This window comes from Drosophila elegans, unplaced genomic scaffold (assembly GCF_018152505.1).
Source record: "Drosophila elegans isolate 14027-0461.03 unplaced genomic scaffold, ASM1815250v1 contig_476, whole genome shotgun sequence".
Lineage (NCBI taxonomy): Eukaryota > Metazoa > Arthropoda > Insecta > Diptera > Drosophilidae > Drosophila > Drosophila elegans.
The window spans coordinates 9,389,467-9,414,735 of record NW_024545863.1 but is presented as its reverse complement, the minus strand read 5'-3'; the positions used below and the strand labels follow the sequence as shown (position 1 = coordinate 9,414,735).

General features: G+C 38.2%; 4 protein-coding genes across 10 annotated transcripts in view; 1 reads left to right on the top strand and 3 right to left on the bottom strand.

Annotated features, from left to right (window-relative positions):
- Positions 1 to 8,879, bottom strand: part of LOC108141091 (protein doublesex) — a 62,133-nt gene extending 53,254 nt beyond the window's left edge. The window contains exon 1 of one of the 4 annotated variants that reach the window (XM_017264293.2): positions 8,107 to 8,879. The gene's annotated coding sequence lies outside the window, so the exon portion shown is untranslated. Of the gene's footprint in view, positions 1 to 433; positions 991 to 8,106 lie in introns of those variants that run through there. The other 3 variants (XM_017264294.2, XM_017264290.2, XM_017264292.2) reach the window with 3 other exon arrangements.
- A 9,709-nt stretch (positions 8,880 to 18,588) lies between these two features.
- LOC108141190 lies at positions 18,589 to 22,551 on the bottom strand. 2 transcript variants are annotated; one of them, XM_017264428.2, is made up of 7 exons: positions 22,327 to 22,551; positions 22,244 to 22,268; positions 21,897 to 22,010; positions 21,197 to 21,375; positions 19,480 to 20,756; positions 19,400 to 19,405; positions 18,589 to 19,038 (listed from the first exon to the last, which is right to left on the bottom strand). In XM_017264428.2, the coding sequence occupies exons 1-7, from the start codon at positions 22,372 to 22,374 to the stop codon at positions 18,792 to 18,794; spliced, it is 1,896 nt and encodes a 631-aa protein (XP_017119917.2). In that variant the 5' UTR covers positions 22,375 to 22,551; the 3' UTR covers positions 18,589 to 18,791. The 2 variants fall into 2 exon arrangements, with proteins under 2 accessions (XP_017119917.2, XP_017119918.2); XM_017264429.2 differs by lacking the exon at positions 19,400 to 19,405 and having other exon boundaries at positions 22,327 to 22,541.
- Positions 22,552 to 22,986: 435 nt separating this feature from the next.
- On the top strand, positions 22,987 to 23,786 carry LOC108140975 (antennal-specific protein OS-C). 3 transcript variants are annotated; one of them, XM_017264045.2, is made up of 3 exons: positions 22,999 to 23,199; positions 23,252 to 23,438; positions 23,502 to 23,786. In XM_017264045.2, exons 1-3 carry the CDS (start codon positions 23,110 to 23,112, stop codon positions 23,630 to 23,632), a joined length of 408 nt encoding a protein of 135 aa, XP_017119534.1. In that variant the 5' UTR covers positions 22,999 to 23,109; the 3' UTR covers positions 23,633 to 23,786. The 3 variants fall into 3 exon arrangements, with proteins under 3 accessions (XP_017119532.1, XP_017119534.1, XP_017119533.1); XM_017264044.2 differs by having other exon boundaries at positions 23,007 to 23,199; positions 23,493 to 23,786; XM_017264043.2 differs by having other exon boundaries at positions 22,987 to 23,199; positions 23,252 to 23,786.
- Positions 23,787 to 23,882: 96 nt separating this feature from the next.
- Positions 23,883 to 24,498, bottom strand: LOC108140974. Its single transcript, XM_017264042.1, has 2 exons — positions 24,475 to 24,498; positions 23,883 to 24,421 (listed from the first exon to the last, which is right to left on the bottom strand). The coding sequence occupies exons 1-2, from the start codon at positions 24,475 to 24,477 to the stop codon at positions 23,924 to 23,926; spliced, it is 501 nt and encodes a 166-aa protein (XP_017119531.1). The 5' UTR covers positions 24,478 to 24,498; the 3' UTR covers positions 23,883 to 23,923.
- Between the last annotated feature and the right edge of the window lie 771 nt (positions 24,499 to 25,269).

The window sequence follows — 25,269 nt, the reverse complement described above, 5'->3', positions numbered from 1 at the left end:
AATCTTGCCGATCGGGAATGATTCATGAAAACTCAATCATTAATTTTCGGTATGACGTCATGGGTATTACAACTAAAAACTTGTAGAACTTTTAAGGAAGAAGGTGGTTATTTAAACTATTTAATTTTAGACTATTTTTTTAAATTATCTGTACATTATATTGTTATCGTAAATAAAATGGTGTGCCTAAATAAGCTTGGCCTATCTTGTCACAAAAAACAAAAATTTTGATTTGTTTAGGAACATCTTTGGTATCAGTTAAAAAACGTTTTAAACAAAAAAATTAAATATACACTTTTAAAATATGTTAATGCTTAATCTTAAAACATAAAAACGAATACAAAATTTATATGTTAACAAAATTTTAAAGTTAATGATTTTAAATTTGTCCAAAAACTTTAAGAAATTATTTAATAAAAAATTTGCAAATTACCTGTTTAGAATATAAATATGTTAAACAACTTTATACTTTATTTAAATAATGCTTTAATAGCATTCGAAAATAAGTTATGTTTATTTTCAATAATTTTAGATTTTAAGAAAACGTTATATTCTTTAAGGGACTTATTAGTTATGGTTAAGATTGTGTTAATGGCCGGCTTGCTTTTGATGATATAGTGGAATAAACGGCAGGCTTAGCTTTGAAGAATTTCACAGACAACACTTGGATTACACAATTCCGAACATACAGTTGCTTTAAGCTGTATCTATTAAAATTTCAATTTATAATCGTCACACAACAAACAAAAAATCACGCTTAAAACTTGCAAGATTGCGATCGCCTTGCAAAAAGCCGCCGGTAAAACGCGCCACTGATAAACCAATTGCAGTCCGATTGGATGATTAAGTCAGCAACGATAGTAGTAACGTGAAAAATCAATATTTATAGGGTCGCTTAGACCTGGTATTTATCCGTACAACTAACTTCTCAAAAACGTTCCGCAAGTCGCGAGCCGAGCTTTTGCTTCTGCTGCTGCTGACCGATCTGAAATCTTTGGCATGCACAAGGCAACTCACATTGGGCCGCAAGACGCGGATGCAAAGAACTAAAAAGCGCCGAGCACAGCGGTCGGCAGTGCGCCAGTATTGGTGCCCGGCCGCGGATGTGTATGTGGATGGATGTGAATATGCGAATGTGTGCGATGTTTGCCAGTGTGCGCGTGGAAGCGGGCACCGCCAACGAAACGGAACCGAAAGTCGCATCGAGAGAGCAAGAGCAACACGCAAACTGTGACACACTGCCTCAGAAGTCCTTGAAAATCCTACGACGCGCGTTTGCTTACATAGGTTTTGCGAAAAGAATTTTAAGTCAGCATTTAAAATAATATTTTAAATGTTCAGACGTACATTTAAATATTTTTTATATCGGTTTCGACATTGTCTCTTTAATTTTGCCTGATATGCTAAAAAAATAATTATAACAGGCAAGTATGATCTCTCAAATGTCCTCAGTTATTCTTTGTTAAAACTTTTAATCTAGTTTAAATTAAATAACTTTAAACCTAACTAATTAAAAAGACTTCAAGTTTCCTACCAAAAATTAAATGACTTTTCTTATTTTACTTCCTTAGTTTGGTAATCATAATGTTAATTATCTAAACAAAAATTAGAAACCTTTTATATAGTTCGCCAGGACCATCAAACCACCCGATTTGAAACATTAAAACAGAAAACCTCCGTGTTTCGAACCACTGTGCACAGTCGGCGCTGCGTGCATTTGGAGAAATGTGGGGGCTGCACACCAACACACACAAACAAGCAGCAACACTCACTGGCAGACATACGGACGGACTTGTACATAGGCAGTCCACACACATTGGCTGGCTCGGCGGCGTTGTTTCCCCCTTTCGCTGGTGTAGCCGCTTTCGCTGCACTTGAGTGTAGTTGTGTTGCCAGTTGCAGTCGCCTTGCAACTTGTTCGAGTTGCAGTTCGACCGAGTTGCAGTGCGCCTTGGTCTCGCTTCCGCCTTGTTTAATTGCTTTTTGCATTTCGCTCGTCCGCTTTGTGCTCCAAGTTTTATTGCATTTGTTTTGGTTATTTCTTCGTTCTAAAGGGCGTATGAGTGATGTGCACTTTCGTAGATAGCACTGGGCTGACTGGGTCTTTCAGTGACTTGAGCAACACTTTCAATCAATGTTAATTATTAATTATTAATTAATTAATTAATTAATTAATTATAATTAATGAAATGTAAATCGAGACACATTAATTCTAAATAAAATACAATTTTAAATTCTGAATTGTATTAAAACAATTTAAAAATAGTTATCATATATATATAGATATATATTTACCAAAGAAAAACAGCTCTTGACGAGGTAAAATTAACGTGACGATCGCACCTTCAACTCTAAAAACTCCTAATATCAGATTTTGTGACGAATACTATTTATATTACCAAAGAAAATTCCTTTGTTTTTATTCAGTTAGTTTTGATATCGGCACGCTGCTTTGAAAATGTAGAGTAATAAAGCTGATTCCATTGTGCAGCTTTGTGCCGATTACGAAACTATTTGAATAACAAGAAAGGAAGCAAACTTCGGCAAGCCGAATTTCATATACCCTTGCAGCTTTTGCAAAAATGAAATATTCTTGAAAACATTAAGATTATGATTTACCAGCGTATATTTTTAAAAACATTGATTAATAATAATAAGTCAATAAAGTAAAATTAAAATTCAAAATAGAAAAGTTACATTTTTCATAAATTTCTTTTTTTATAATTTTATTGTTTTTATGGCAACTTTATGTTATGGTCGTCCCATTTTGATGAAATATATACCGTAATTCTAAAATATTTAACCATTACTATATGTCAAAGAACTAAAAAAAAATTAAGAAACAGCAAACTTATAATTTTTATACCCTTGCAGAGGGTATTATAATTTCAGTCAGAAGTTTGCAACGCAGTGAAGAAGACATTTCCGACCCTATAAAGTATATATATTCTTGATCAGCATCACTAGACGAGTCGATCTAGCCATGTCCGTCTGTCCGTCAGTGGGGTACAAAAACAATTTTTAAAATGGAGTATAAAAGCTTTGAAAGTTACCTTTTCATCGATATATATATATTATATTATTTTATTTAAAATTTAAAGATGATACATATTGAAACAAAAACAAACTTAAAATATGCATTACTTTAATATTCGGTATTTTTGGGAAGTCGTAAAAAAATTCTTTGGCAATTCCAAAAAGCCAAATAAGGCGCAATAAATGGGGTTTCCAGAAAAGCTATTATCTGACTGACTATAATTGACATAATTGAGTTGTAGTACCGAATTTTAAATCGGCCCCAAAAGCAAAAACTTGTCAATGCAGAAGCGAAAACTTGTTTTCCAGCTGCATTTGCAAGGCAAGACATATAAGGAAACTGCCCAAATCCTCGAAATGAAGACGAATACGGTGGGTGACATCGTCCGACGCTTTAAAAATGAGTGAAGATTGGTGTCAATTAGGCAAAAGGGACAACCGAAAAAATTGACTAAGCGTGAAGACGCCGAAACCATTAGGTAGCTCAAAAAAAATTCTCGAATAAGTGCGCCGAATTTGACGGCTGAACTCTTTGCCGATCACGGAAAACCCGTTTCAGAGTAAACCATTTGACCTATCAATAAAAAAAACAAGGGTTTAATGGCAGAGTTGCTCGGAAAAAGCCTTTGCTGTCTGAGCGCAACCGAAACTTGAGGAAAAAGTTTGCCCAAGAGTTATCCAAAACGGACCAAATGTCTTGGAAATGGCGCCCAATCTCCTGATCTTTATCCCATTGGATTTTTGTGGAGTGAGTTGGACCACCGTGTCCACAAAACGCCGTTATCATCCATAACGGACTTAAAGAAACGGTTTTTGGAAGAGTGTGCTTAAATTAATTTTATTCAAAATATAAGAAAACGTTTAAGCGATACCATGAAATATAATAGTTTTATGTAGTTATTTTACATAAAACCGAATTTTAATGTAACGCAAATTTTGATTATTTTGTTTGTTAATGTAGGGTTGGGTTGGTAAAACATTCCACTTTTTAACACAGTTTAGATTTTATTCCAAATACGCGTCGAATGACACCAAATTTTTCCGTTCAAAAATATTTTTTTTTTTGGTATATCTAAAAAATACAAATTTTTTCTATATCGTTTCTCAATTTCAAAAAATTGTAAGGACTTATTTAGAATTCTGGAATCATTTTTTTGTGTTGGGCAAGTCATTAAAAAAAAGGTTGTTCTTGACATTTTGAAAAACTAGCTTAATTTGCGGGAAATCACTAAAAACTTCTAAACTAGTTAGCTACAGACAAATCATAAGTGCCATTAAAAAGCATAAAGATCTAAATATTGTTGTTTTGAAAAATTTAAATTTTTGGAATAGTTGTAAGGGTATATAAGCTTGGCCTTGCCGAAGTTTGCTTCCTTTAGTTAAGCTTTAAAGTCTTGTTAAGTTTGGTTTGTTAATACAAAATTAATACTGAAGGGTAGGTAAAAGATTTTTTTGTAAAAACCATGGTCACAATATTGGGGTACTTTGCCTATATTTCAAACAAAAACTTCTGATATCGAACAAAAACACCTCTTAACGAGGCAAAAAGGTCGTGACGATCGCACCTTACACATATAGAATTTATGATATCAAATTTTGTGACGAATAATGAATAAGCATTCGACTAAATAAAAACACTTGCTTATTCATTTTCGTCACAAAATTTGCTATCAGATGTTAATATAAATCGATATCACCAGCCTCGAGAACCAGTAAGCGTGCGCAAGTCGATTACTAATATAGCCACAATGTTCGAAGTCAGTTAAGAATAGTCCGATCTTAAAAACTGATAAGGCTATCAAAAGGTCCCACTTTTATAACAGTTTGCGAATACTAAGATTTTTAGAAATTCATTTGGCTTCGAAGAAGCCTTTAAAAAGAAAAAAACCTGTGTTTTACCATTTTTAAAAAGCCCGCTAGTTGGGAAAATGGATTAAAACAAGAAAGGGACATAATAAGTCAAAAAGAATTAACAAAAATTACAAAATAGAAAAGTTACATTTTTTAAGTTTTGTATTTTTATTGTTTCCATGGGAGCTGTATGATATAGTCGTCCGATTTTGATGACATTTAAAACGTAATTCTGAAATATTTAACCAATATTATATGTCGAAGCATTAAAAAAATTTTTAAAAAGCAAAATTAGATTTTTTTATTGTTTTTCCGATTGTTCCTATGGGAGCTATATGCTATAGTCGTCCGATTTCGATTAAATTTAAACCGTAATTCTGAAATATTTAACCATTACTATATCTCGTTCCGACTTATATACTACCTGCAATAGAAAGACAACTTTTGGGAAAGTTTCATGCAAATAGCTTTAAAACTGGGAGTCTAGTTTGCGTAGAAACGGACAGACGGACATGGCTAGATCGACTCTCCTAGAGACGCTGACCAAGAATATATGTATATACTTAATAGGGTCGGAAATGTCTCATTCACTTTCAAACTTCTGACTGAAATTATAATACCCTCTGCAAGGATATATGAACTCTTGACGAGGCACGCTGCTTTAAAATGGTTGAAATCAAAATCAGCCTTGTTACCTAACCATTAAAGTAGCGTGCCGATTCCAAAACAAATTGAATACAAATAATCTAATTTTTTTTGGTGAAAAACCAAAATGTCATATCAGAAGTTATTTGAGTGGAAGATGCGATCGATCATTTTTACCTTGTCAAGAGGTGTTTTTGTTTGATTTATATATTTTATTTTGGCAATAGCTGCAAGGGTATATAAACTTCGACTTGCCGACGTTTCCTTTCTTTCTTATTGTTTTTCGAACTGTTACTAACTGTAAGGTAAGTAACAAATTGGATTTTCTTTCACTTAGGCGATATGTACCAAGACCCACATCAAGTCAGGCACTAAAAGGTTACGACTTTTTCGAATCTTTTCTGTAGTTAGTCTTCACATACATATTCACTACATATTCATACATATTTCCCTAGCTGGAAGAAACTGCACAAACTCATACTTTTAAATGGTTTGAGATGAACATAGTGATGCCTTAATAAACACTGATAAATGATAAAACATTTATTAATTTTTTGATTCCAATTTTGGAATTATAATAAATGGTAAAATGTTGATATATGAAGCTATTTTTTGCTTTTGATGTTTTTACTTGTATTTTACATTTTTTAGTTAAAGTTACTATTAAATTGTAGTTATTACTTGCAAAGTTGTGGAAAGGAGCATTTCAACTATAAAATGTGTTCGAAAAAAGTTTAAGTTTTTGTTTATTGGGAATTATCTAGCGAAACTAACAATTCAGTTTTCGGTAGAGCAGGAAGAGTATTTATACTTCGGCTCGCTGCAGTTATCTACCGTTCTCGTATAATCTACTTTCTCTACAGGCGTGTTTAATTTGTATTTATTCTAATTTGCACTTAGTTTGACATTGTTGAACTTGCTTAAGTTTCCACATACTTGTCCACATTCACACTTAAAATGTTTGAAGACTGATTAGATCCGTTTTCTGTTTCGAGTGAGGGAGAGATAAGGTAAAAATAAATGTAACAATAAGAAAAACCCCTACTGATGAGGAACGTAAACGTATTAGCTAAGTGATATTAAGTGTCTGCTAGTCTCAATTACGGTTAGTTATAATGACTTAATTTCAGAGAAAGAGCAAATACCCTGTATTAAAAAGAGGGTAAATTGAGTATGAAAGATGTGCTGATAACGGGTCCAACAATTCGTGCTACCACCAGCAAACCCGCCTATTTCTACCACCGCCTCCCCGGTGGCTACGGCAAAACGTTGTTATTTCTGCCCCTGTATTCAAAAAGTGCACACGATCGCCTATCTTGCATGTTGCCTCTAATTTGTGTTTGTCCAGAGACCCAGAGAGAAAGAATTGCTCTGAAGAGCTACGTAAAGAGAAAGACATGGAGGCTATCAGCAAAATTGCGAGTCAATATTAGCTAATTATGCGACGGGTGAGTTGTGGGAAGAAATGCAAAATATCAAGGGAAACAGCTTTTCCAAGTGCGCTCAGTCGCGAAGAGAGAAGCGGATTAAAATTGATTACAGCTTATGCATGTCTGCTCAAGTAAATTTATTAAAGCGGAAGGGATCCCGATAAGCAAACACTTCAGGTTATTAACGTTATAGAAGCGCTTTAATTCGTTTGAATAATAATTGCCAGTAAGCTACGGATTATAAAATATATTGAGTTTATAAAGACTGTGCACTAAAAAAAATTCATCACCAAATTCCCACATTAAATATTTAAATCCTTGGACAATATTTTTATTTGTAAAGATTAGAAAAACAAATTACAAGGAAAACTGAATATTTACAAAGCTCAATAGTTTCAATCAAAAAAGCCACTTATATCATAGAGATAGCAAGCAGTCAAAGAACATGAAAATACACTTTTTTGTCAAACTTTGTAAGCTTATCACGCAACTGATATCGAAAGTTACTTTAATGAATAACTAAAATATAGGGAGTACTTAAATTTGAATCAAAAAAAGAGTGCAAGAGTGGTTTTCTGAATAATCGATTTTAGGTGAGAAGAACCAGCTTGTGTTGAACTTTTATTTAAATACGAGTTCTTAGGCTTTGCAGCGAATTCTTAAGCAAGTTGAATTTTGCATTTGCTATTTGCATTTTCCCCATAACTATTCGGATTTTAATCCAATTTGCCTTATAAGCACCATCACCGATCACCACCGCAATCGCCTGTTTCGTCCTCATGGTGTCTTAGAATCCCATGGCGCTACACGGGAGTCTTTCCAATGCGGCTGTTAAACACGACCTGTTGCACGTTTCCTGTTCAATTTGGTAGCCAGACAATGGCCGGCCCCTTCCATCGGCCACTGCCCCCTGCTCCTGCCCCCTACCCCCTGCTCCTGCCCCCTGCGCCCTGCCCCCTGTAGATGGCAATCGCGAAGCATACTTGCCGGTATTGCCATTAAGCCTTGTACACACGAGCATTTATGTCAGGTAATTACAAGGCAGTTTGCAACGCCCCCAATGCCGCAAATGGGATGGCAAGCGGAGGGGCGTTCGGGGTGCCACACTTGGTAGCAGAGCGGTCATAACTCACTGTTCACTTACCGCAGACAATGCCAATTGCATGCGCTCGCCAGAGCATCTGCAGGTTCACTACTAGGCGCGGTATCTGTATCTGCATCTGCAATCTGCCTCGGCGAGGTGTACTGTTTTTGCTCTCGGTTATGCAAGCGATGTGAGAGAAAATAGCACTCGGAGCGGAGCGGAGAGGAGATCGGTGGACACCGAGAGTGAGAGTGTGGCGCGGAGCCGGTAAAACAGTGCTTATTTATTTTGTTTGCTATTTTAAACAGTGCAAACTGCAATCGAAACGACTTTCTTTCTTTGGTATGAACCTTTCCGTTCGTCCAGGTTTTCCGTAGGTCCGCGCATACCACAGATATTTTCGGAAACTACACACAACTGGAAAACTATCGCCACGAGTTCGGAACTGATTTCGCTCCAATTTTGTTGAGATTGCGATTTCGAGCGCGGAACGCGGACCGCCCCACACGCACCAGAGCGACGTGCACAAGCGCAAAGGACGATTGGTGCCAGCAAACTGGTTGCGGATCCACGAACACAAAGCTCTGGGCGCACGATACTCATGCTCGCACCCGGACCAGTCCAACGACCAAGTCAAACCAAACCAGAGGAACTGAGAGGACGGATAGACGACGGACGCCGGACGGGCGGACCTCGAACTGAGCATGTGTTGCTGTGTTGCTGGCACAGAGACGGCCCACCGACTGACGTCGCAATGGTCATGCTCTTAATGTTTGCACTCCGGTGCACTGCAAAATAAAACCACCGGCTCGCACGACTGCTGGATGTTCTGCACATCATCCAAGTTCACACGTCTAGATAAAGCAAGAAAATCGTTGAGTCGATTGCCAATCATGAAATACACTCGCTAGTCATTTCCCTGCTTATAAATGAGCATACTGATAAGCCGTTTGCGAGGTTATCACTACAACATTAAGGAATGCTAGTGCCATGACTATCAAATACCTGTAACTCTGTTTACAATTCAAAAACAACAATTCCTGTTCCATTTTCTCTTTAGTTGTGACGGCAAAATTAAGATGTGGCGCCATCTTGCGTTAATATCATTTATCTGATGTTATTGAAAAGTGAATTTGATTTCTTGATAGTTTCTGAAATAACTATTTGTTTTGATCCTGATCAAGAATATACACATTTTATAGACCAGAAACCTCTTTCGTCTTTCTATTCCATATTTTTTAGCAATTTCAAAACAGAATATTTCTAAACAACCATAATGGCAAAGATTCTCAGAAAATAAGTTATGTTGATTTGCTTTTTGCTATCAGCAATCAAACTATAAAATAACCGTTACTCAGCCTATCAGTTTCAAAATATAAATGCCCCCAGAGAACAATCGAGTTTAAGGTGGACTTGGCAGAGTTTCGCGATTTATTGGCGTTAGAGTGGGCGTTTGAGTGTTGAGTTTGGAACGTTGTTTGTATAAACGTACAAACTGACCATTTACTTAAAAGTATACCATGCAGTTTCATTATTATTTTTCTTAAATTTGCTTAAACAAAGAAAGTTATTAATAAAAATATTATTTATTACTTTTATTACTTATATATGGTAATACCTAGATAGGTAAACATTTTTGTAAAAAAAAAATAAAACAGTATGTATCAGTTTTAGATGGAAAACAATCCATACATCTTATTCTTGCATTTGGTTATTTTTGCACTCCATTTATTGAATATAATTTTGAATTTAAACAAAAGATTAGTTAGATCATGAAAATGTATTTTTATTTGGAAAACAAAATATTTGTGAAAGCTTGATTTATTTGACTTTTTTAATGATATTAACTAGATCAATTGTTTTGTTTTAACAAACTAATAAGCTCCAATACAGATTGCCATTTGGAGAGCACAATCGAAAGCATCTTGGGGGAGAGAGAGAGTGAGCCGAACTGATCTGCGAGAGCGGAAAGTGCATTTGCCCCATAACGCTAAAAGCATTGCTCTTTTAGCCGGAGCTCTTCCTCTCTGAGCGATGTTCTCTTAGCAGTCCATGTGCCTTCGCAAATCTCTGCGAGAAATCCAACCCGAGTGGAGCAACTTTGTTGCCGTCCATTGACGTCTCCGCTTGCATATGTCGATCGTAAATCGGCACTCTCTTTCTTTGAAGAATCGTCAGATATGGGGAGAATCGAATACGATGTAGGTCGAACCACTCAGCTGGGCTGATTCGAATATTTTTGCCGGCTCCAGACGCACTGAATTTGCGTGTGTCGCACTCGCATTTATCACTTTCAAAGGTCCCTTTCATCGCTGCCGTTATATTAGTCAGGATCGTTTATTCAGTCCAAAGCAGATAATTGAACTGATTCCCGGCTCCACTAAAAGTGACTTCCCCCGCAGGCGATACAAGCCACTCCCAAAATTATTCCCAAACTCCCAAACATGTTTGCAAGGAGAGTTGCGGTGCAGTGCTGCGGTAGGAAAAGGGTCCGATATTTGTGCGTAGTGTTTTAATGGAGTGGAGTGGAGTGTATTACGATACTGCTGTCAAGAATTATGAAAAAAGTATTCATCTTCCCTGACCTCTTTTGATGCTTGTAATTGTTTTTCACAGTAAAATAGTTATCATACACACAAAAATAACGGACAATCTTTTTAATTTTGAATTTCCCGTCGTTTCCAACATTCACTATCAGCATTCTACTGAAAAAATTGGTAACCTTTAAGTCTTGGTATGCCCACCTCAATTTTAAAGCGATCGGTGTACCAGTCGTTATCGACCATTTTAGAGAGTGGCTATATTTTTAATTTTGCGGCTACGTATATATAGAGTAGAAGTCGCCTTTGACACTACGCGGTTGTCGGTCTTTAAATACTGTATCGCAGGTATGCTTAAACACTTTGCCTCTAAAGTATAATAAGGCGGGAAAAGTTGCTTTTCAATTTTACTGCACAAATTTGTCAGAACTATCTATATATAAGTGCAGAAATTTTCCACAACTTGAATCCAAAGTCTAAGTAACAAATTATCGGGGAAGTCATAGAAATCTGTTCCAACTAGGATCCGTTTAAATTAACATATACAACAAAGGTAACATCAACCGAATTTGGTGAAAAGAGATTTTTGTGACACCTCCAAACTTCTGTTGGTAGGAAATCATTATTATGTACAACCTTTTTATGTATGGTAGTCTCTTTTTTTCAGAATCCAAATGGAAAAGAGGTATCTAAGAACAGATACATTCGTTCTAAAAATCTCATACAAAAATTAGCACTTATTTACAACATCTCATCATATGCCGATTGCCCGCCATTGGAATCCAATTGACTACATGGGCGCACATGCTGCATATTCATAACTTGGCTCGCACGAATTTTAGCCAACTTTGTGGCGGAGTGTCGAAAGAGCAAAGCTGGAGGCATCTGCAGTTGCAATCCCATAAATCAATTAGCTAAGAGCGGTGTGGGAAAAGAACCTCGCAGATACGACACGGAGACGATTCGAAACTCGTTTAAGCGAATTCTCTCTCAAAAAACGCTTTCAAACATGGGGCAGAAGAGCAAACAACAAATTCTCGGACAACCAGAGAAATGATGCAAATTGCAAAGAAGCCGGCAAATATTTATTCATGATTCGCTCTCTCGCTCCCTTTTCCACTCTCTGCATCTTCGAGATACTTTCCGTAGGACCCGTGCGACCCCCGCTTCGATCAACTTTTATTCAGCATGTTTTATTTTTAACGATTCCACCGCATCGGTGGCAATTGCAAACATTTATACAAATTGACGTTTTGCTGTCGCAGTTGTCACCTCGAAAGCCGCACCAAGATACCCGACACACCGACGACACCGGGGAATGCTGCCAAGTGCGCGGTGCTGAATTCTCCGGATGACCCGGCCACGTAATGGTAATCCAAGATGCCAACCGCAGTCTCTCTCCGCAGACATTGCCCCACGCGCCTTTCCCCACTCATATCGCCTTGCCCCGTCAGCGGCTCGTGTTCGTGCTTTATAATTGTTACGGCCATTCTACAAGTACATTGTACATTGTTAGCTGCTTTGAGGGCTTTCGAATGAGATGAAGCTTGGTTTGCGGCAGTGGGTAGATGGTACACAGAAAACAAAATTCAAATCGATATCTAGTCCGAATTCGCATTTCAAATAGATCAACGAAAATTGAATTGAATTATGCTTTTAAAAACGAGATAATATAATTATTATTGCTTGTACTTCAAATTCCTGAGAACAAAATTTCAGATCGGCATAATCGACTTTAGGGCAAATTTTTATATATAAGTTAAATTTCTATATTTTAATATCAAATTTAAAAGTTCGATGATTTCGTTTTGAATTGTTGGACTTTTCCTATTGAAGTGCACCCACAGCACATATATTTTTTCCTGTATAACTGGGTGTCCGACGAGTTGCTTGGGCCTGCGAATCGTACACGTGTCTGGCGCCCAGATCGCAAACTGTCTGTTTGCATTTCCTCTGAAAGACTAGTTCGGAAGGGATCGAGCGCATATCTGCACGAAGGCAAAACTGCTTCCGTGAAATAGTTAAATTGCAAATTGGAGCAACTTTGATTAGGTCTTAAATTAAAAGGCATTTTTGAGGGTTAAGGTCCTACTCGGAGAAAATTCCGGCATTCAGAAATTGAGAATTGGAATTCTCAAATTGTGAATATACTTATTTTGAGTACAGATACTGCACAAGAGTTCAGATTGAGAATACTTGTACTCCTTTAAAGAATAATACTTAAATTGAGAATATGTTTTGAATTTGAGAAATTTTTAAGAGACTACCGCAATTATTTTGCTTAAAATACAAATTCACCTTTTCAATGAAAATAGTTGAAATGTTTAAGTAAATTGATTTTGTTTAACACGTAAAATAACAAGAAAAATTTATTATAAATTATCACTCAATTATAGTGAACACAAAAAAACGACACGAACGGGGTCGTTTTAAAACTAAATTTGTATACATATGTATAAGTAACAAACCTTATCCTTACCTTACCTTTTAACCGATTCTCATTTTGAGAACAAAATGCTCGAAAAACTCAATTTGAGTTGTTTCGTTCTTGAAAATTTGTACTCAAACTAAGTAAATTGAACTGAAACTTTTGATCTTGAATTTTGTTTAAGAACAAATATTCTCAGATTGACTGCAATTTTTTTTGTGTACACGAGCATGCAAATGTACAATACATTCGCTACAAGTTAAAGGGCTGATATTGACATCGACTCAATTATCATTAATTTCTTCTTACCTTAAAGTAACTCGAATGTGAAATTAAAATAAATTGTATTTACGGGATTAATAGATTTTGTTTATGTATATACATCTGCGATAATAATAATAGTTTACCCAGAATAAAATATTGCATACAAATATGATTTTTTAATATGACCCATTTTTTAGGCAACAGTTAAATAAATTACAAATTTTAGGGAATAAAACACAAATTTTACGAAAATCTCATAACACAACTTTTGTTATAATTTATCTTACTGTTTAATTACCAATAAATGTTTGAAAAATACTAACTAGTTCTATTAATTATTCTATTAAATTCACTTATTAACAAGAGAAGAAAATACTTCGACCGGGCAAAGTTTATACACCCTTACATGCAGCTATTGCGAAAATGAAATATTCTTTTAAACATATAAATTTCGATTTATATGCGTATATGCTTAAAAACATTAAAGCTATTATGATTTTCAGCTAAAGTATTCGTTCGTTCTTATGAATGTTTTTATGATATTATCTTACGATTTGAATAAAATTAAAAGGGTGGTACTTAAAGCTTAATCTTATAAATTCAAATATCAGAAATTTTGTTTAAAATTGTACGGCGGGTTTTTTACGTTTAAGTAAGGTAACAATAAATTCTCTAACAATTATTAAGGAAAAAATATTAGGATGACTTCAAAATGTAATTATAATTGTTTAAAAATTTGTTTAACTGAACGCAATCGAAATGCTTTCCTGGTATACTTATCAGGGCTGTGAACCACTCCGGACGATCTATTTCTTAAATTAACTGGACTGAGTCGGATTTTTTTTTTGGTTCAAAATGTAGCTTTTTATACCCTTGCAGACGGTATTATAACTTTAGTCAGAAGTTTGCAACACAGTGAAGAAGACATTTTCGACCCTATAAAGTATATATATTCTCGATTACTAGGAGAGTCGATCCACCCGTCCGTTTGTATGCAAACTAGTCTCTCAGTTTTAAAGCTATCTGCGTCGGAATTATTATTGTATAAAAAAAATTGTTTCTTTAGTCCCGGCTCGGATCTGAATCAGGTTCGAGCATATCAACAAACAGGTTCGTAAGCCGGAACCTTAACAATCGTTTAAGATCGAACCCCGAACCGAACCTAAGCCAAATCGAAATGGTTTCACGGCCCTGATTCTTATATTCCAATCTCTACCGTTATTGGTTAAGAGTTGGTACATCTTCGCAAGTCTATTTGATCTTTCGTGTTCTGCCTCTTAACCTGGTTAATTTTCAGTTTCCCCCTTCGGCTAATCGATGGGAAATTTGAGATGTTTTTGAAGCGGAACAAATTGGTAGCTTAATGACAAATGGGGTGCCAAAAAACGTGTTTTATGTGCATAACCAAGATACGCAGAATTATTTAAAACAAGATTCCGGCAGACAGCCACAAAGAGGAGGACGAATGGAGCAGTCCTCGAAAGCGAAGGCAATCTGCATAAAGAACGTAGCCAAAGGACAAACCTTTTAGCCGACCGGCGGGAGGAATCCGTGTGGGGACTGGGAACGTCTCTTCCAGGAGGTGTTAAGGGGTCTCGAACAGAGAGTAATTTACGCTTGCATGCAAATTGAAAAACAGTCGAGAGCAGGCCATGGACACGGGACTCTGGACTCTGGACTCTGGAGTGGGATAAGTCCGGGCTGATTGAGCGCCAGGGCGATGCATTTTAAAACAAATTGGCACAGTTTGTGAGAGGTGGCCGGTGGTTCTGGTGTGTTTGTCACTCAATTAGATGCAACTCATTTAGCCGCTCTCACATTTGGCCGGCATTTGTGTGCACAAAATGTTAATCAAAGCATGATGGGATTTTTTAGGCCAACTAATGATGTCATGCTGTGACGGAGCCCAAGGAGGGGAAGTCGCATTGGGGTTGCCGGGGTGGGCACAGACATATTGATGACAGTCGCTCAATTAATATGCTAAATTTATGCATGGGAAAGTTCAAAACAAACCAACAAACAAACAAACGCACCAACAACATAGAGCTAAAAAAGTAGGGAAGCAAGAAAAAAGGGAGATCGCATGTCCGATAAAAAATCAATACAAATTAGTCGACTCATTTTGTTGTTTTTGCCCTTCGAATTGAGTTGTTGTTTCTGATGCGTATGTGCTACATAATCCAATGTAAAACCTTCAAATGAATGTTCTATTAGGGTTTTAAGCTTAGCCTGGTGTCTTGCGTGTTATAATTGACACATATTAATAGGCTATCAAGTGTGCTTTAGAGCTCCCCAGCAATGTTTTGATTAAAATTCAATGAATTTACCTAGTGATTTCATTACTCTCAAGGAAATACTAAAAAAGTTACAATTATTTACATTATGGGGTTGTATACAGTTAGAATTTTTGAAACATTTATTTTTTTTCATTGTATTTTGTTGTCTACATTTATTTAAGAATACACACTGAAAACTTCATATCGCTCCGGTGAATATTTTCGAAGTTACACCCAAATTTTAAAATGATTTTCAATGATTTTGCTTATTCTTTCGATTAATTACTAGATTCGACGATACTTTAACGACTTCTCTTTGATTTTTAAATTTTGGAGGATGCAGTCCAAATATATTGTGGTAACCGCAAAAACTGTATATAACCCTTGAGTGAAATACTGTAGAAACATATAACATTTACTAAGTAAAAAACAAATATCAGGAAACGTGAAACATGTCACCTAATGTTTAAGATTATAGTATAAAATATTCGCTCTGAGCTATCCACTGCTTATTACCCTGTTTCAAGATAGGGTATCTAAATAGAGGTATCTTTGAGAATTTTAAAACTAAGCTTCTTCTCTACCATCTCTAAAAATAATATTTGTGTCCGATTTGAATGATTGATCGCCATAATTGTTTGAATAAAATCTAAGAATAATATCGTAGGATTCATTCTTAATAGCAACTGGTTGAAGTTTTTGAATTACAAAACATCATATATGTGGGAGATTGCCAACAATCAACGCAGGTTTTAGAAAACAATTAACCCCTTAGCCATCAGCAAGGATAAAAGGACCTTCTGACATCCCTGCGCGCTGGTGACATCGCAGCAGATGTGTTGCACATTGCAATTAAATCAGTGGCCGGCCCGAGCTGACCTGTCCTGAAGGGTTGGTGCTGCATTTGATGACTGCCTGATGGAAAAGTTGGAGCGACAAAATAATTTCACACAAGGCCATCCCAACGTTCTGGTTTGGTGTGCGATGCTGTCAAAGGGGCAGTGTCCCAGTCCAGAAGTTTGCAGCCCCAAGATGCTGATGGCGATGATGATATGGACGATGATGATGACCTGCGCAACAATAGTTTGCATCTCAGAGATACCCGAAATGAAGTTTCTTGTTATTGTAGCCGGCTTGCCGCAATCAACTGCACTGTATGTTGCGGTTCCTCGAACAAGTCGCCTTTTCCAACGCGCTGGTGTGTCTGTGTATCTAATCACATTAGCACGTGCGCATATCCTTTTGGCCTTCGGTGGTACGAGTTCAGTGTGTGTGTGATGGGGGTGTGCAGTCCTTGCTCCCCAGGCTGCCATTCGGAACCAGGACTGTGCAAACTGAAAACATTTTGGCCGCTTTGTTTTTGGCTCATTTCGTTTGTCGATTTTGATTATTTGTCTGTGGCTGCCCGCACAGCCTTTTGTTTTTGCCAGCTCGTCCAAACTATTTGTATCTCAAAGTTGGCCCACACACGTATGCACCATGCACACTCCTCCACTATTTTCTTTGAACACTTCAAACTTTTCCACAAAGGCTAAATAATTTGGCTTCTTCCTAGTTTGGTATTAAATCTGAATACGAAGTGTTTGAAAAATGCATAGTGTAATATTAATCCTGGTTGCCCCAACATTTGAAACACGAATTTTTCGATAAAGAGAGAGCTGCCATGCAGTTTCACGGTTTCACAAAATTGGATTTTTTCTTATTTTCTTATCAAATTCTATAGCATGTCTAGAATATTGTCCTAAATTTTCAATTTGGTTTGCGTGACGGTTTAGAGATACAGCTATGAAAATTTGTGGGCTCGCCTCACACTTTTATTGCCACTTAAAATTTTAAACTCGTTTTTCTCGAAACTGTGTTTTTTAAGTCGGTTGGCAAGATTTCTCGCGAACTACTCAACCGGTCTTAATGAAATTTTGCACAGGTGGTCGAGATATAATTCACAAGGTCTTGAACGAACAATTTTTTCAATTAAAACAATTAAATTGTTGTAATTGTTGTTACAAAATTTATAATTTTTTTTTTAAAAATGTCTACCAAAAATACCATTCTCACATCTTTTCTATATTTTGCTTTTGCTGATCCTGCAAAAAGTTCTGCTGTTAAAGCGAAGAGACCTTTACAAGGGACTGCCGGAAACTAAGCCATAAAAACCGAGTTTTTAATATTTTCTTTTGAAAATTGAATATATTTCTTGAAAAAAGAAAAAGTTTGAATAAAATGTTTCATTTTTATATGAAACAATTTTTTATTACCGATTTTTGTATAAGAACACCCATGTAAACATTGTCAAACGTTTTTTCGTTTTTCAAACACGGTGCAAGGATAAATTTAAATCCAAGCAATTGTTGTTCAAGACTTAATTTAAACTAAACAAGAAATGAAGCAAATTTCGATTAGACCAAGTTTAAATAACCTTGCAGCTTTAGCAAAAATAAACTATTCTGTGAAGCATTTAAATGTGTACATAAATGTTAAAAAACATTGAAGCTTTGATGATTTTTAGCTAAGTTATTCGATCGTTCCTAATGCAGCTTTGTTATTGTTTTCCGATTTCCGATAAAATAAAAAGAGTAAACAGAAATAAAGAGATATTTAAAAAATATAGAATATAATTTTTTTTAATTTATTTTTTTGTAATATTTTGATAGATTTCTTGGGATGTGTTCGATATAATTATAATAATAATAATTTTTTTTCTTTTTTTCCCCCGATTGTTCCTATGGGAGCTATACGCTATAGTCGTCTGATCCGGCTTGTTCCGACTTATTTGTTACCTGCAACAACTTTAAAACTAAGAGTCTAGTTTGCGTAGAAACGGACGAACAGACGGACATGGCTAGATCCACTCTAGTGATGCTGATCAAGAATATATACTTAATAGGTTCAGAAATCTCTCCTTCACTTCGTTGCAAACTTTTTACTGAATATATAACACCCCACCCTCTGCAAGGGTATTAAAATAAATATTTCAAATAATTTACAACATTTTGTCATTTAAATTCTAAAATAAAACCCATTTAGAAACAATGTATTTTCAAATGCAAGCAAATATTCTATTTATTTAATTAGCAAGCGTTGGAACAAGCAGAAAACTCTGATAAGTTCTCAATAAATAATTTTATAAACTTTGTTTGGAGGCTTTAAATCTCAACGGTAAGCAAAGCAAATATCTTTTTGAATACAAATTGTATACAAATTTATAATTTTTTTTGTATTGGCGCTGGAGCATTTATTTTACTCCGACTTCACTGGCACATAGGTCAGGATGATGCTGGAGTGCGGGGCGACCCTGAGCTCCGTGAGATTCACCTTGGCCGAGTGGGACACCCTGCCGGAAAGTTCGATGTTGTCGTTGTAGTTCTGGCTGAAATAGGACACTGTCATCTTTTCCGGCAGATTCTCGGCGGCTGTAAAGTTGCCAATCTGAACGGAGTCGGTTGGATTGAAAATGACAAAGTAGCCGGGGTTTCCAGACTTGATCCTGTGGGAAAGTGCAATGTTGTGGTTAGGTCAATAATACCAAAAGCATTTTAAATTAAAAAAAAAATTAATTAACAAATTTTTGTATATGTTTAAGGGAAATTATAGTAATAAATATATCGTTTAACTTTTGTTTTTAAAATCAATTGCAAGAGCCCATTAATTTGTATCCATTTTTAGTTTTATTTTAATTTTTATAGGCTGAGGAAGATTTATGGGTTTCAAATCGAAAAATTGTTCCAGAACTTATAAAGAAATAAAAGTAAAATATAACTTATTTAATTAAATAAACTAATTAAAAACAATATGGACATGTGGCAAAAGGTTAAGATCATTTCTTTTAGATTAGTCAAGTTTTTTACCTCTGCCTTCAAGTGGCAAGCATGGAGAAGGGACAAAAGTTAGTTGCAAGTGCAATAAATCAATCAAAAACATGGATTACCTGGAAAAGGCCACCAGCGGATCGGCATTGAACAGTTTCAGCTCTCCGTGCATGTAGGATGCAGACTTGCGCAGAGACGTGATCTGCCTGTAGGTCTCCTCGGTCACGTTTTGGTACGCCACTGCATCCACCGACACCACGGGCACGCCGGGCAACAGGGAGAGGAACATGGCCAGAGCGGATGGATCCTGCGGGGTGTCCGCATAGACGTCCGCAAAGTTCCACTGCAGCCAACTGTCGTTGCCCGCCTGGAACAGTGTGTTCTGGAGATCCTTTTGCAGCGACTTCTCCGGCTTCGGCTTGCTGAGCACCTTCACGAAGTCACCGTACATGGGCAGGTCGATGCCATAGGCTCCAGGAACCTCGCTCAGCAGATAGACCTGCGGCTGGATCACGTCCTCGGCCACCGAGAGGAAAGCCTCTTCGGAAGCGTTCTTCACGACGGTCAAGTAGTCATAGAGGACATCGCCCAGGCCGGACTGGAAAGTGGTCTGCTTGTGGTCGTAGAAACCGTAGTCATTGGCTCCCAGACTGAGGTCCTTGGGGAACGCCGAGTTCACCTCATCCTCCAGACCGTCGGACAGCACAAAGAACTTGCTGTTCTTGAGTCGGAAGCCTCGAACGCCCAAAGTCACCAGATGCTTCAAGACCCCACCCAATTCGTTCCTTATGATGGTGCTGTTCATCTTGAGGTCGTAGTGGCCTTCCTCGAACTGGGAGAGCACATAGTTGTCGTCCAGCTTCTCCCAGGCACTGCGATTGCCGCCCACCTTCAGCCAGTTGTTGGGTTGGCTGGTTCTTCCGGGGACGTAAACCAAAGCGGATCGCTTCTCCGGATCGGCAATGGCATCCTGCACCAGGCGCGACTCCTTGGCCGCGTAGTTGGGCGTTATATCGAGGACCACGCTGGTATCGCTGCCTTGGTACAGAGCCACCAGGTGCTTGATCTGCTCCTCTACCTCGGGCTTTCGCACGTCGTAGGTCAGGGCAGCTGGCAACTCGTAAATAGCTCCAGTGGCCACAATCTTCCTGGCCGTCTGGACGTCCTGTGGCTTGCACGTCTCAACACTGCCGAACTTGGCGTGGGGTCCGCGCTTGAACCAGGGCAGTGGCTGTGGGGCAGCGCACTTGGGTGCTCCGATGATGATCAGAATGGCTCCCACCAGCATCCCCACCCAAATGGCCCAGAAGCACACAAAGAAAATCCAGCGAAGACGTACCCAGAACGGATCGTTGGCATACTTCATCAGCTCCTCCTTGCTCATGCCAGTGAAGGCCTGCAATGTGGAAACAAATTGAAAGTTTTCAATGGAAGGTGTTCTTATATAAAAATGTTACTTTAAATAAAGATCTAATCTAATATGTGTGATGCTAATTCTAGTTATGGAAGATACAATTTCAACTAGAAGCTTGAAACGCATTGAAGGATGTATGTTTAACCTTATAAAATGTATATTTTCTTGATCAGGATCATCAGGGGACTTGATCTAGCCATGTTCGTCTAGCTACTAGCTCAGTGCTAGCCTGGAATACACCTTCCAATGCAAAACACATAACTTGTGAAACTAAAATTGGGCTTCAGCGAGCCAGATAAGAACAATTGAGACATTTTTGTTGTTTAGTCCTTACATACATTGATAATTCTTAGGACACAAAACAAAATCAGTCTTTGCGATTACATTCGAAATGTACCATAACCGCTAAGTTATCTACTTACTGGCTTGCCTCCGTTGACTGTTCCGATGTCGATCTTGGCATCGCCGTTCTGGTGATCGCCCTTGATGAACTTCACCTCGTCGCGTCGCTCGGCCAACTTGTCCTCCACTCCGTTGGAGCCCAGCATCTGCTCGTCGGCGCCATCGTTGGAGGTCACCTTCTCATCCTGGACCATGTCGACTGAAAAGTGAACGTTTTAACAATGGTTAATTGGCTTTAATCAGTTTCAATTAAGCTCGAGCACAAAGCCCGACTGCTGGCACTTTCTGTAGAGAACAGAGCGAGCTTTGTAAGGTTAAGTTGAAATTAAAAGCCACACTTTCACGTTGTTCACGAAAGATGGAGGGGGGAAACTCCCACTTTTCCGTTTGGGATTTTCGCGTGGATGCTTGCTGACGTCAACCGAAAAGAGCCACGCCTTGAGTTTGCGCCTTATAAGTGGCTATATGAAGCGGAAGTATGATACAAAGTCAATATCAACTTTCGTGCTCTGCATACTTTTCTTATCTCTCAACATTGATAAGGTACCAATACAGCCATACACCCACCACGAACCCAGACACACACATGCACGCCAAATTTAAATATAGATACTTAGATACATTTTTTTTTGAACGCTTCCAGAGAAAATGGTACGCGTTGTTACGTCAGCTTTCCAATTTTCTCAGAATATTGTTGGGAATATTGCTTTGTTTAGTTACCTTTCACGGCGTTCGAACTGCCTGCCAGAAGTTTATCTTCAGCTATAGTTTTATATACTTCAGCGGAATCGGTCGGTGCTACGGCAGCTGCGTTAGTGGAACTATTAGACACGACTGAAATAGATCACCGTAAATTAATATTAGCGAGGTGAACGCGTTGAAAAATTCTGTACAAATGACTTGATTTTGTGGGATGATAAATATTTTGTGAGACCCAACATGGTCACACTAAAAATACTGCTTTGCAAGGGTCATACAATTTTTTGTTTGGCGGACATTAGCGCATTTTTGAGTAATCCAAATGCTGAATGCCGCGAAATTTGAATTGCTTGTTCAGAGGAACTTACCACTAACTGGAAGCGTCACGGAGTTCTGCAATATTATTGTTTATTACAAACCAAAGAAAAATATTTTTGTTTTATGTACTTACCTTTGTGGCAACCCCACCAAATCGCTTCAATCGTGAAAATAAATTCATGGTAATGGTTTTCTTTGAGTTGTAGGAGGTATTTTTTTTTAATTCTGTAAATTGGGTTTAAAGCATAAAAAGTATACTAAAAGAAAATAATTATTCGTGCTTTATAGTGCTTCAATCTAAAAAATCAACTTCTTGAATATAATTTATTTCCAAAATTTGCACATAATCCCCTTAATTTTTTGCCACTTTTTGTATCTTTCACTGAGACCTGTCCGGCAAGAGGTCTGATTCGCAACTGAAGTTGCATACAAACGCTGGCAGTGCATTCGCCCCAGAGGCTCAGCCCGATAGGAATCGCTCCTCGAATCTGATTTAATGATACCTGTGAACGAAACGCGTTCCGTGTGCGTAAGTACGATTTATGGCCAGCGGCGATTGAGCCGGGCCCAAAACTACCTGTCTGCGTGGCTGCCCACCTTCTACCTGATCTCTCCCGCTCGCCCAAGTGCCATGTTGGTCGAGCGGGTTTTCTGGCCAGCCGCCCCGCCCAGAGCAAAACTGCACTCGTCGGCACATTCCTGGCCAAATTCGCTGTGTCGCCCGTGTGCGAAAGTCTGCCGACTCCACAAGGTTGCGATTGGAACTTAAATTGGAGTGGCTGGGCCCCATGGAAATTGATCAATTTTTTTACCCCGCATTACCTTTCCGATTAGGCGACATGCAAGTGCCATTAGCTCGTTAAGTGGGAGCTATATATATGGCAGGTGGGTGACTAAACCCAACCAAGTTGCCAAAATGGGCTTCCACGTGGGACGACAGCTGCTGCTCTCCGGGCTCCTGCTGGTGATGCTGCAAGTGGTGACCCAATCGCAGGCCAGGCCACAGGTGACTAACGAGGATAAGCCCTGCAAATCTGATTGTTCCAATCCATCTGCAGGACGTGATCACGGTGGCCGAGGAGACAGAGGTGGTGATCAAGCAGGAGGGTGATGGTGATGGAAATGGCGATGGCGATGACGACGACTCCTCCTCCGAGGAAACGGTTGAGGATTCGGACGAAAACAGACGCCGGCGACGGGAGGTGGACGCGGACAACACCCCCTCGGCTCGAGCGGGCATTCCAGGTTTGCCAGACCCGGCCACCATAATCAAGATCGCTGAGCTTTTTCAATCCGTAGGCGAGCAAGTGGTCCCCATTCTATTGGAAGCCATCCTGCCCAGCGTGGATGAAGTGGGCGATCGATTCGCAAGGTCCCTGCACTTTCTGAAAAACTTTAACCCCGGTCTGGATGCGTTTGCCACCGAAAAGAACGCATAGCTCAGAAAAATGAACAGTGACAGTAATTGAAGGAACTGAAACGGAAATTGTTTTGCTTTGTTTTCTGGAGAGTGTTTGGCCTACAAATAGTGACTTAGATTAGGGCAGTAGTTGGTTATTCAGCTGAAATATAGCTTTGTTAAAGGATTAAAAACAATTGTTATCATATTTTGTAGAACATATACGAAGTTTCCTTACAAAAGTCCCAATTAGTAATTATTAGAGCCGACTTCCCAAGAAAAAAATAATGTCGGAAACCATTTTATTTATTCTCAAAGGCAAAGCTGCGAATTAAGTTAATTGTTTTGTCTCCACAATTTCATTTTCCGCACTGGTTAATACATAAAGGCTTTCGAATCCATGTTTTTCCCTACACTTTCGTTCGAACTGCCCAAATATAATGTCAATGACACTGTCGACGGCTTCCGAGAGACTACCACCACATAGAAGGGTTTGCGTGAAGATTTTGTGGATAAGTGGATGGATGGGCTTGTCCACGCACACTTCGTTGAGTCGGTCCAAAATCCCGCCGATCATGCCACGAATCACGTACCCAACCAAATTCTTCTCTTTAAATATATCATGGCAGTGGTTATAGAACATTTCCGTGAGGTCGCCCAACTGAAGTTGACTGGTGCCTCCTGCCGTTTGATTAGTTCTGCTCCTCACGACAACATGCCTTGGTTTCCCCCGACTTCTGTGGTGTCCTTTGAGAGATTTTCGAGCTTCCAGAACGTTGGGCTGAACCACAAACACGGCGCAGCATACCAACACGACGGTCAGGAGTCGCTGGGAGAATAAAATAAGTTACTATTATTGAACAGTTTAAAGCACTTCACTACCATCTTTATCCCATGCAATGTCAATTCGAACTGTTATTCGTCTGCGGATCGTGAAATGATTCTCGCTTCGCATAATTTAGATTTTACGGCTTACAGATAAAACTAAAATAATTATTGCAATTTTTTACGGCCATTAAATGGTTCTTGTTTCAAAAATGTTCTTACTTAATTGTGTTAGAATGATATGCACGAAATTTATTTATCATTTTCGATGCAAAGCTTTTTATACCCGTTACTCGTAGATTAAAAGGGTATATTATATTCGTTGAAAAGCATGAAGAAAGCGTTTCCGACCCTAAAAATTCTTTATCAGCATCAATAGACAAGTCGATCTAGAGATGTCCGTCTGGCTGTCAGTGCGAATGAACTTCGAGATCTCGAGATCTTCTTGTTTTCAAACAGTGTTCTAAATGTAGGAAATAAGCATGCTAAAACGAATACATCTCTGTTCAAAACACGTTGAAAAAGAGCATATTATTCCCAATTAGCTGTACCTTCACGCAGGCCCTAGGTAATAAGAATCGGTCGGAAGCTGTTCATTAGCTTATATTGAATAATTGTTCCTGGCGTCGTGTTCGTGTTCCCGTCTGCTCATTGCTAACAAAGTATTGGTAAAAAATTTGCATAAGTTGCAAGGAAAAGATTCTGCAGGTTGGTTTTTTATGGCAAACTTCGTCAGAAGGTGTACATATGCCCATACATCTTCTCATTAACCATAATGACCTGACATGCCTACTATTCCTGTAATAAGTTTACTTTGTTTTTCAGACATCTTTTGGGGCGTGGTGACTTGAT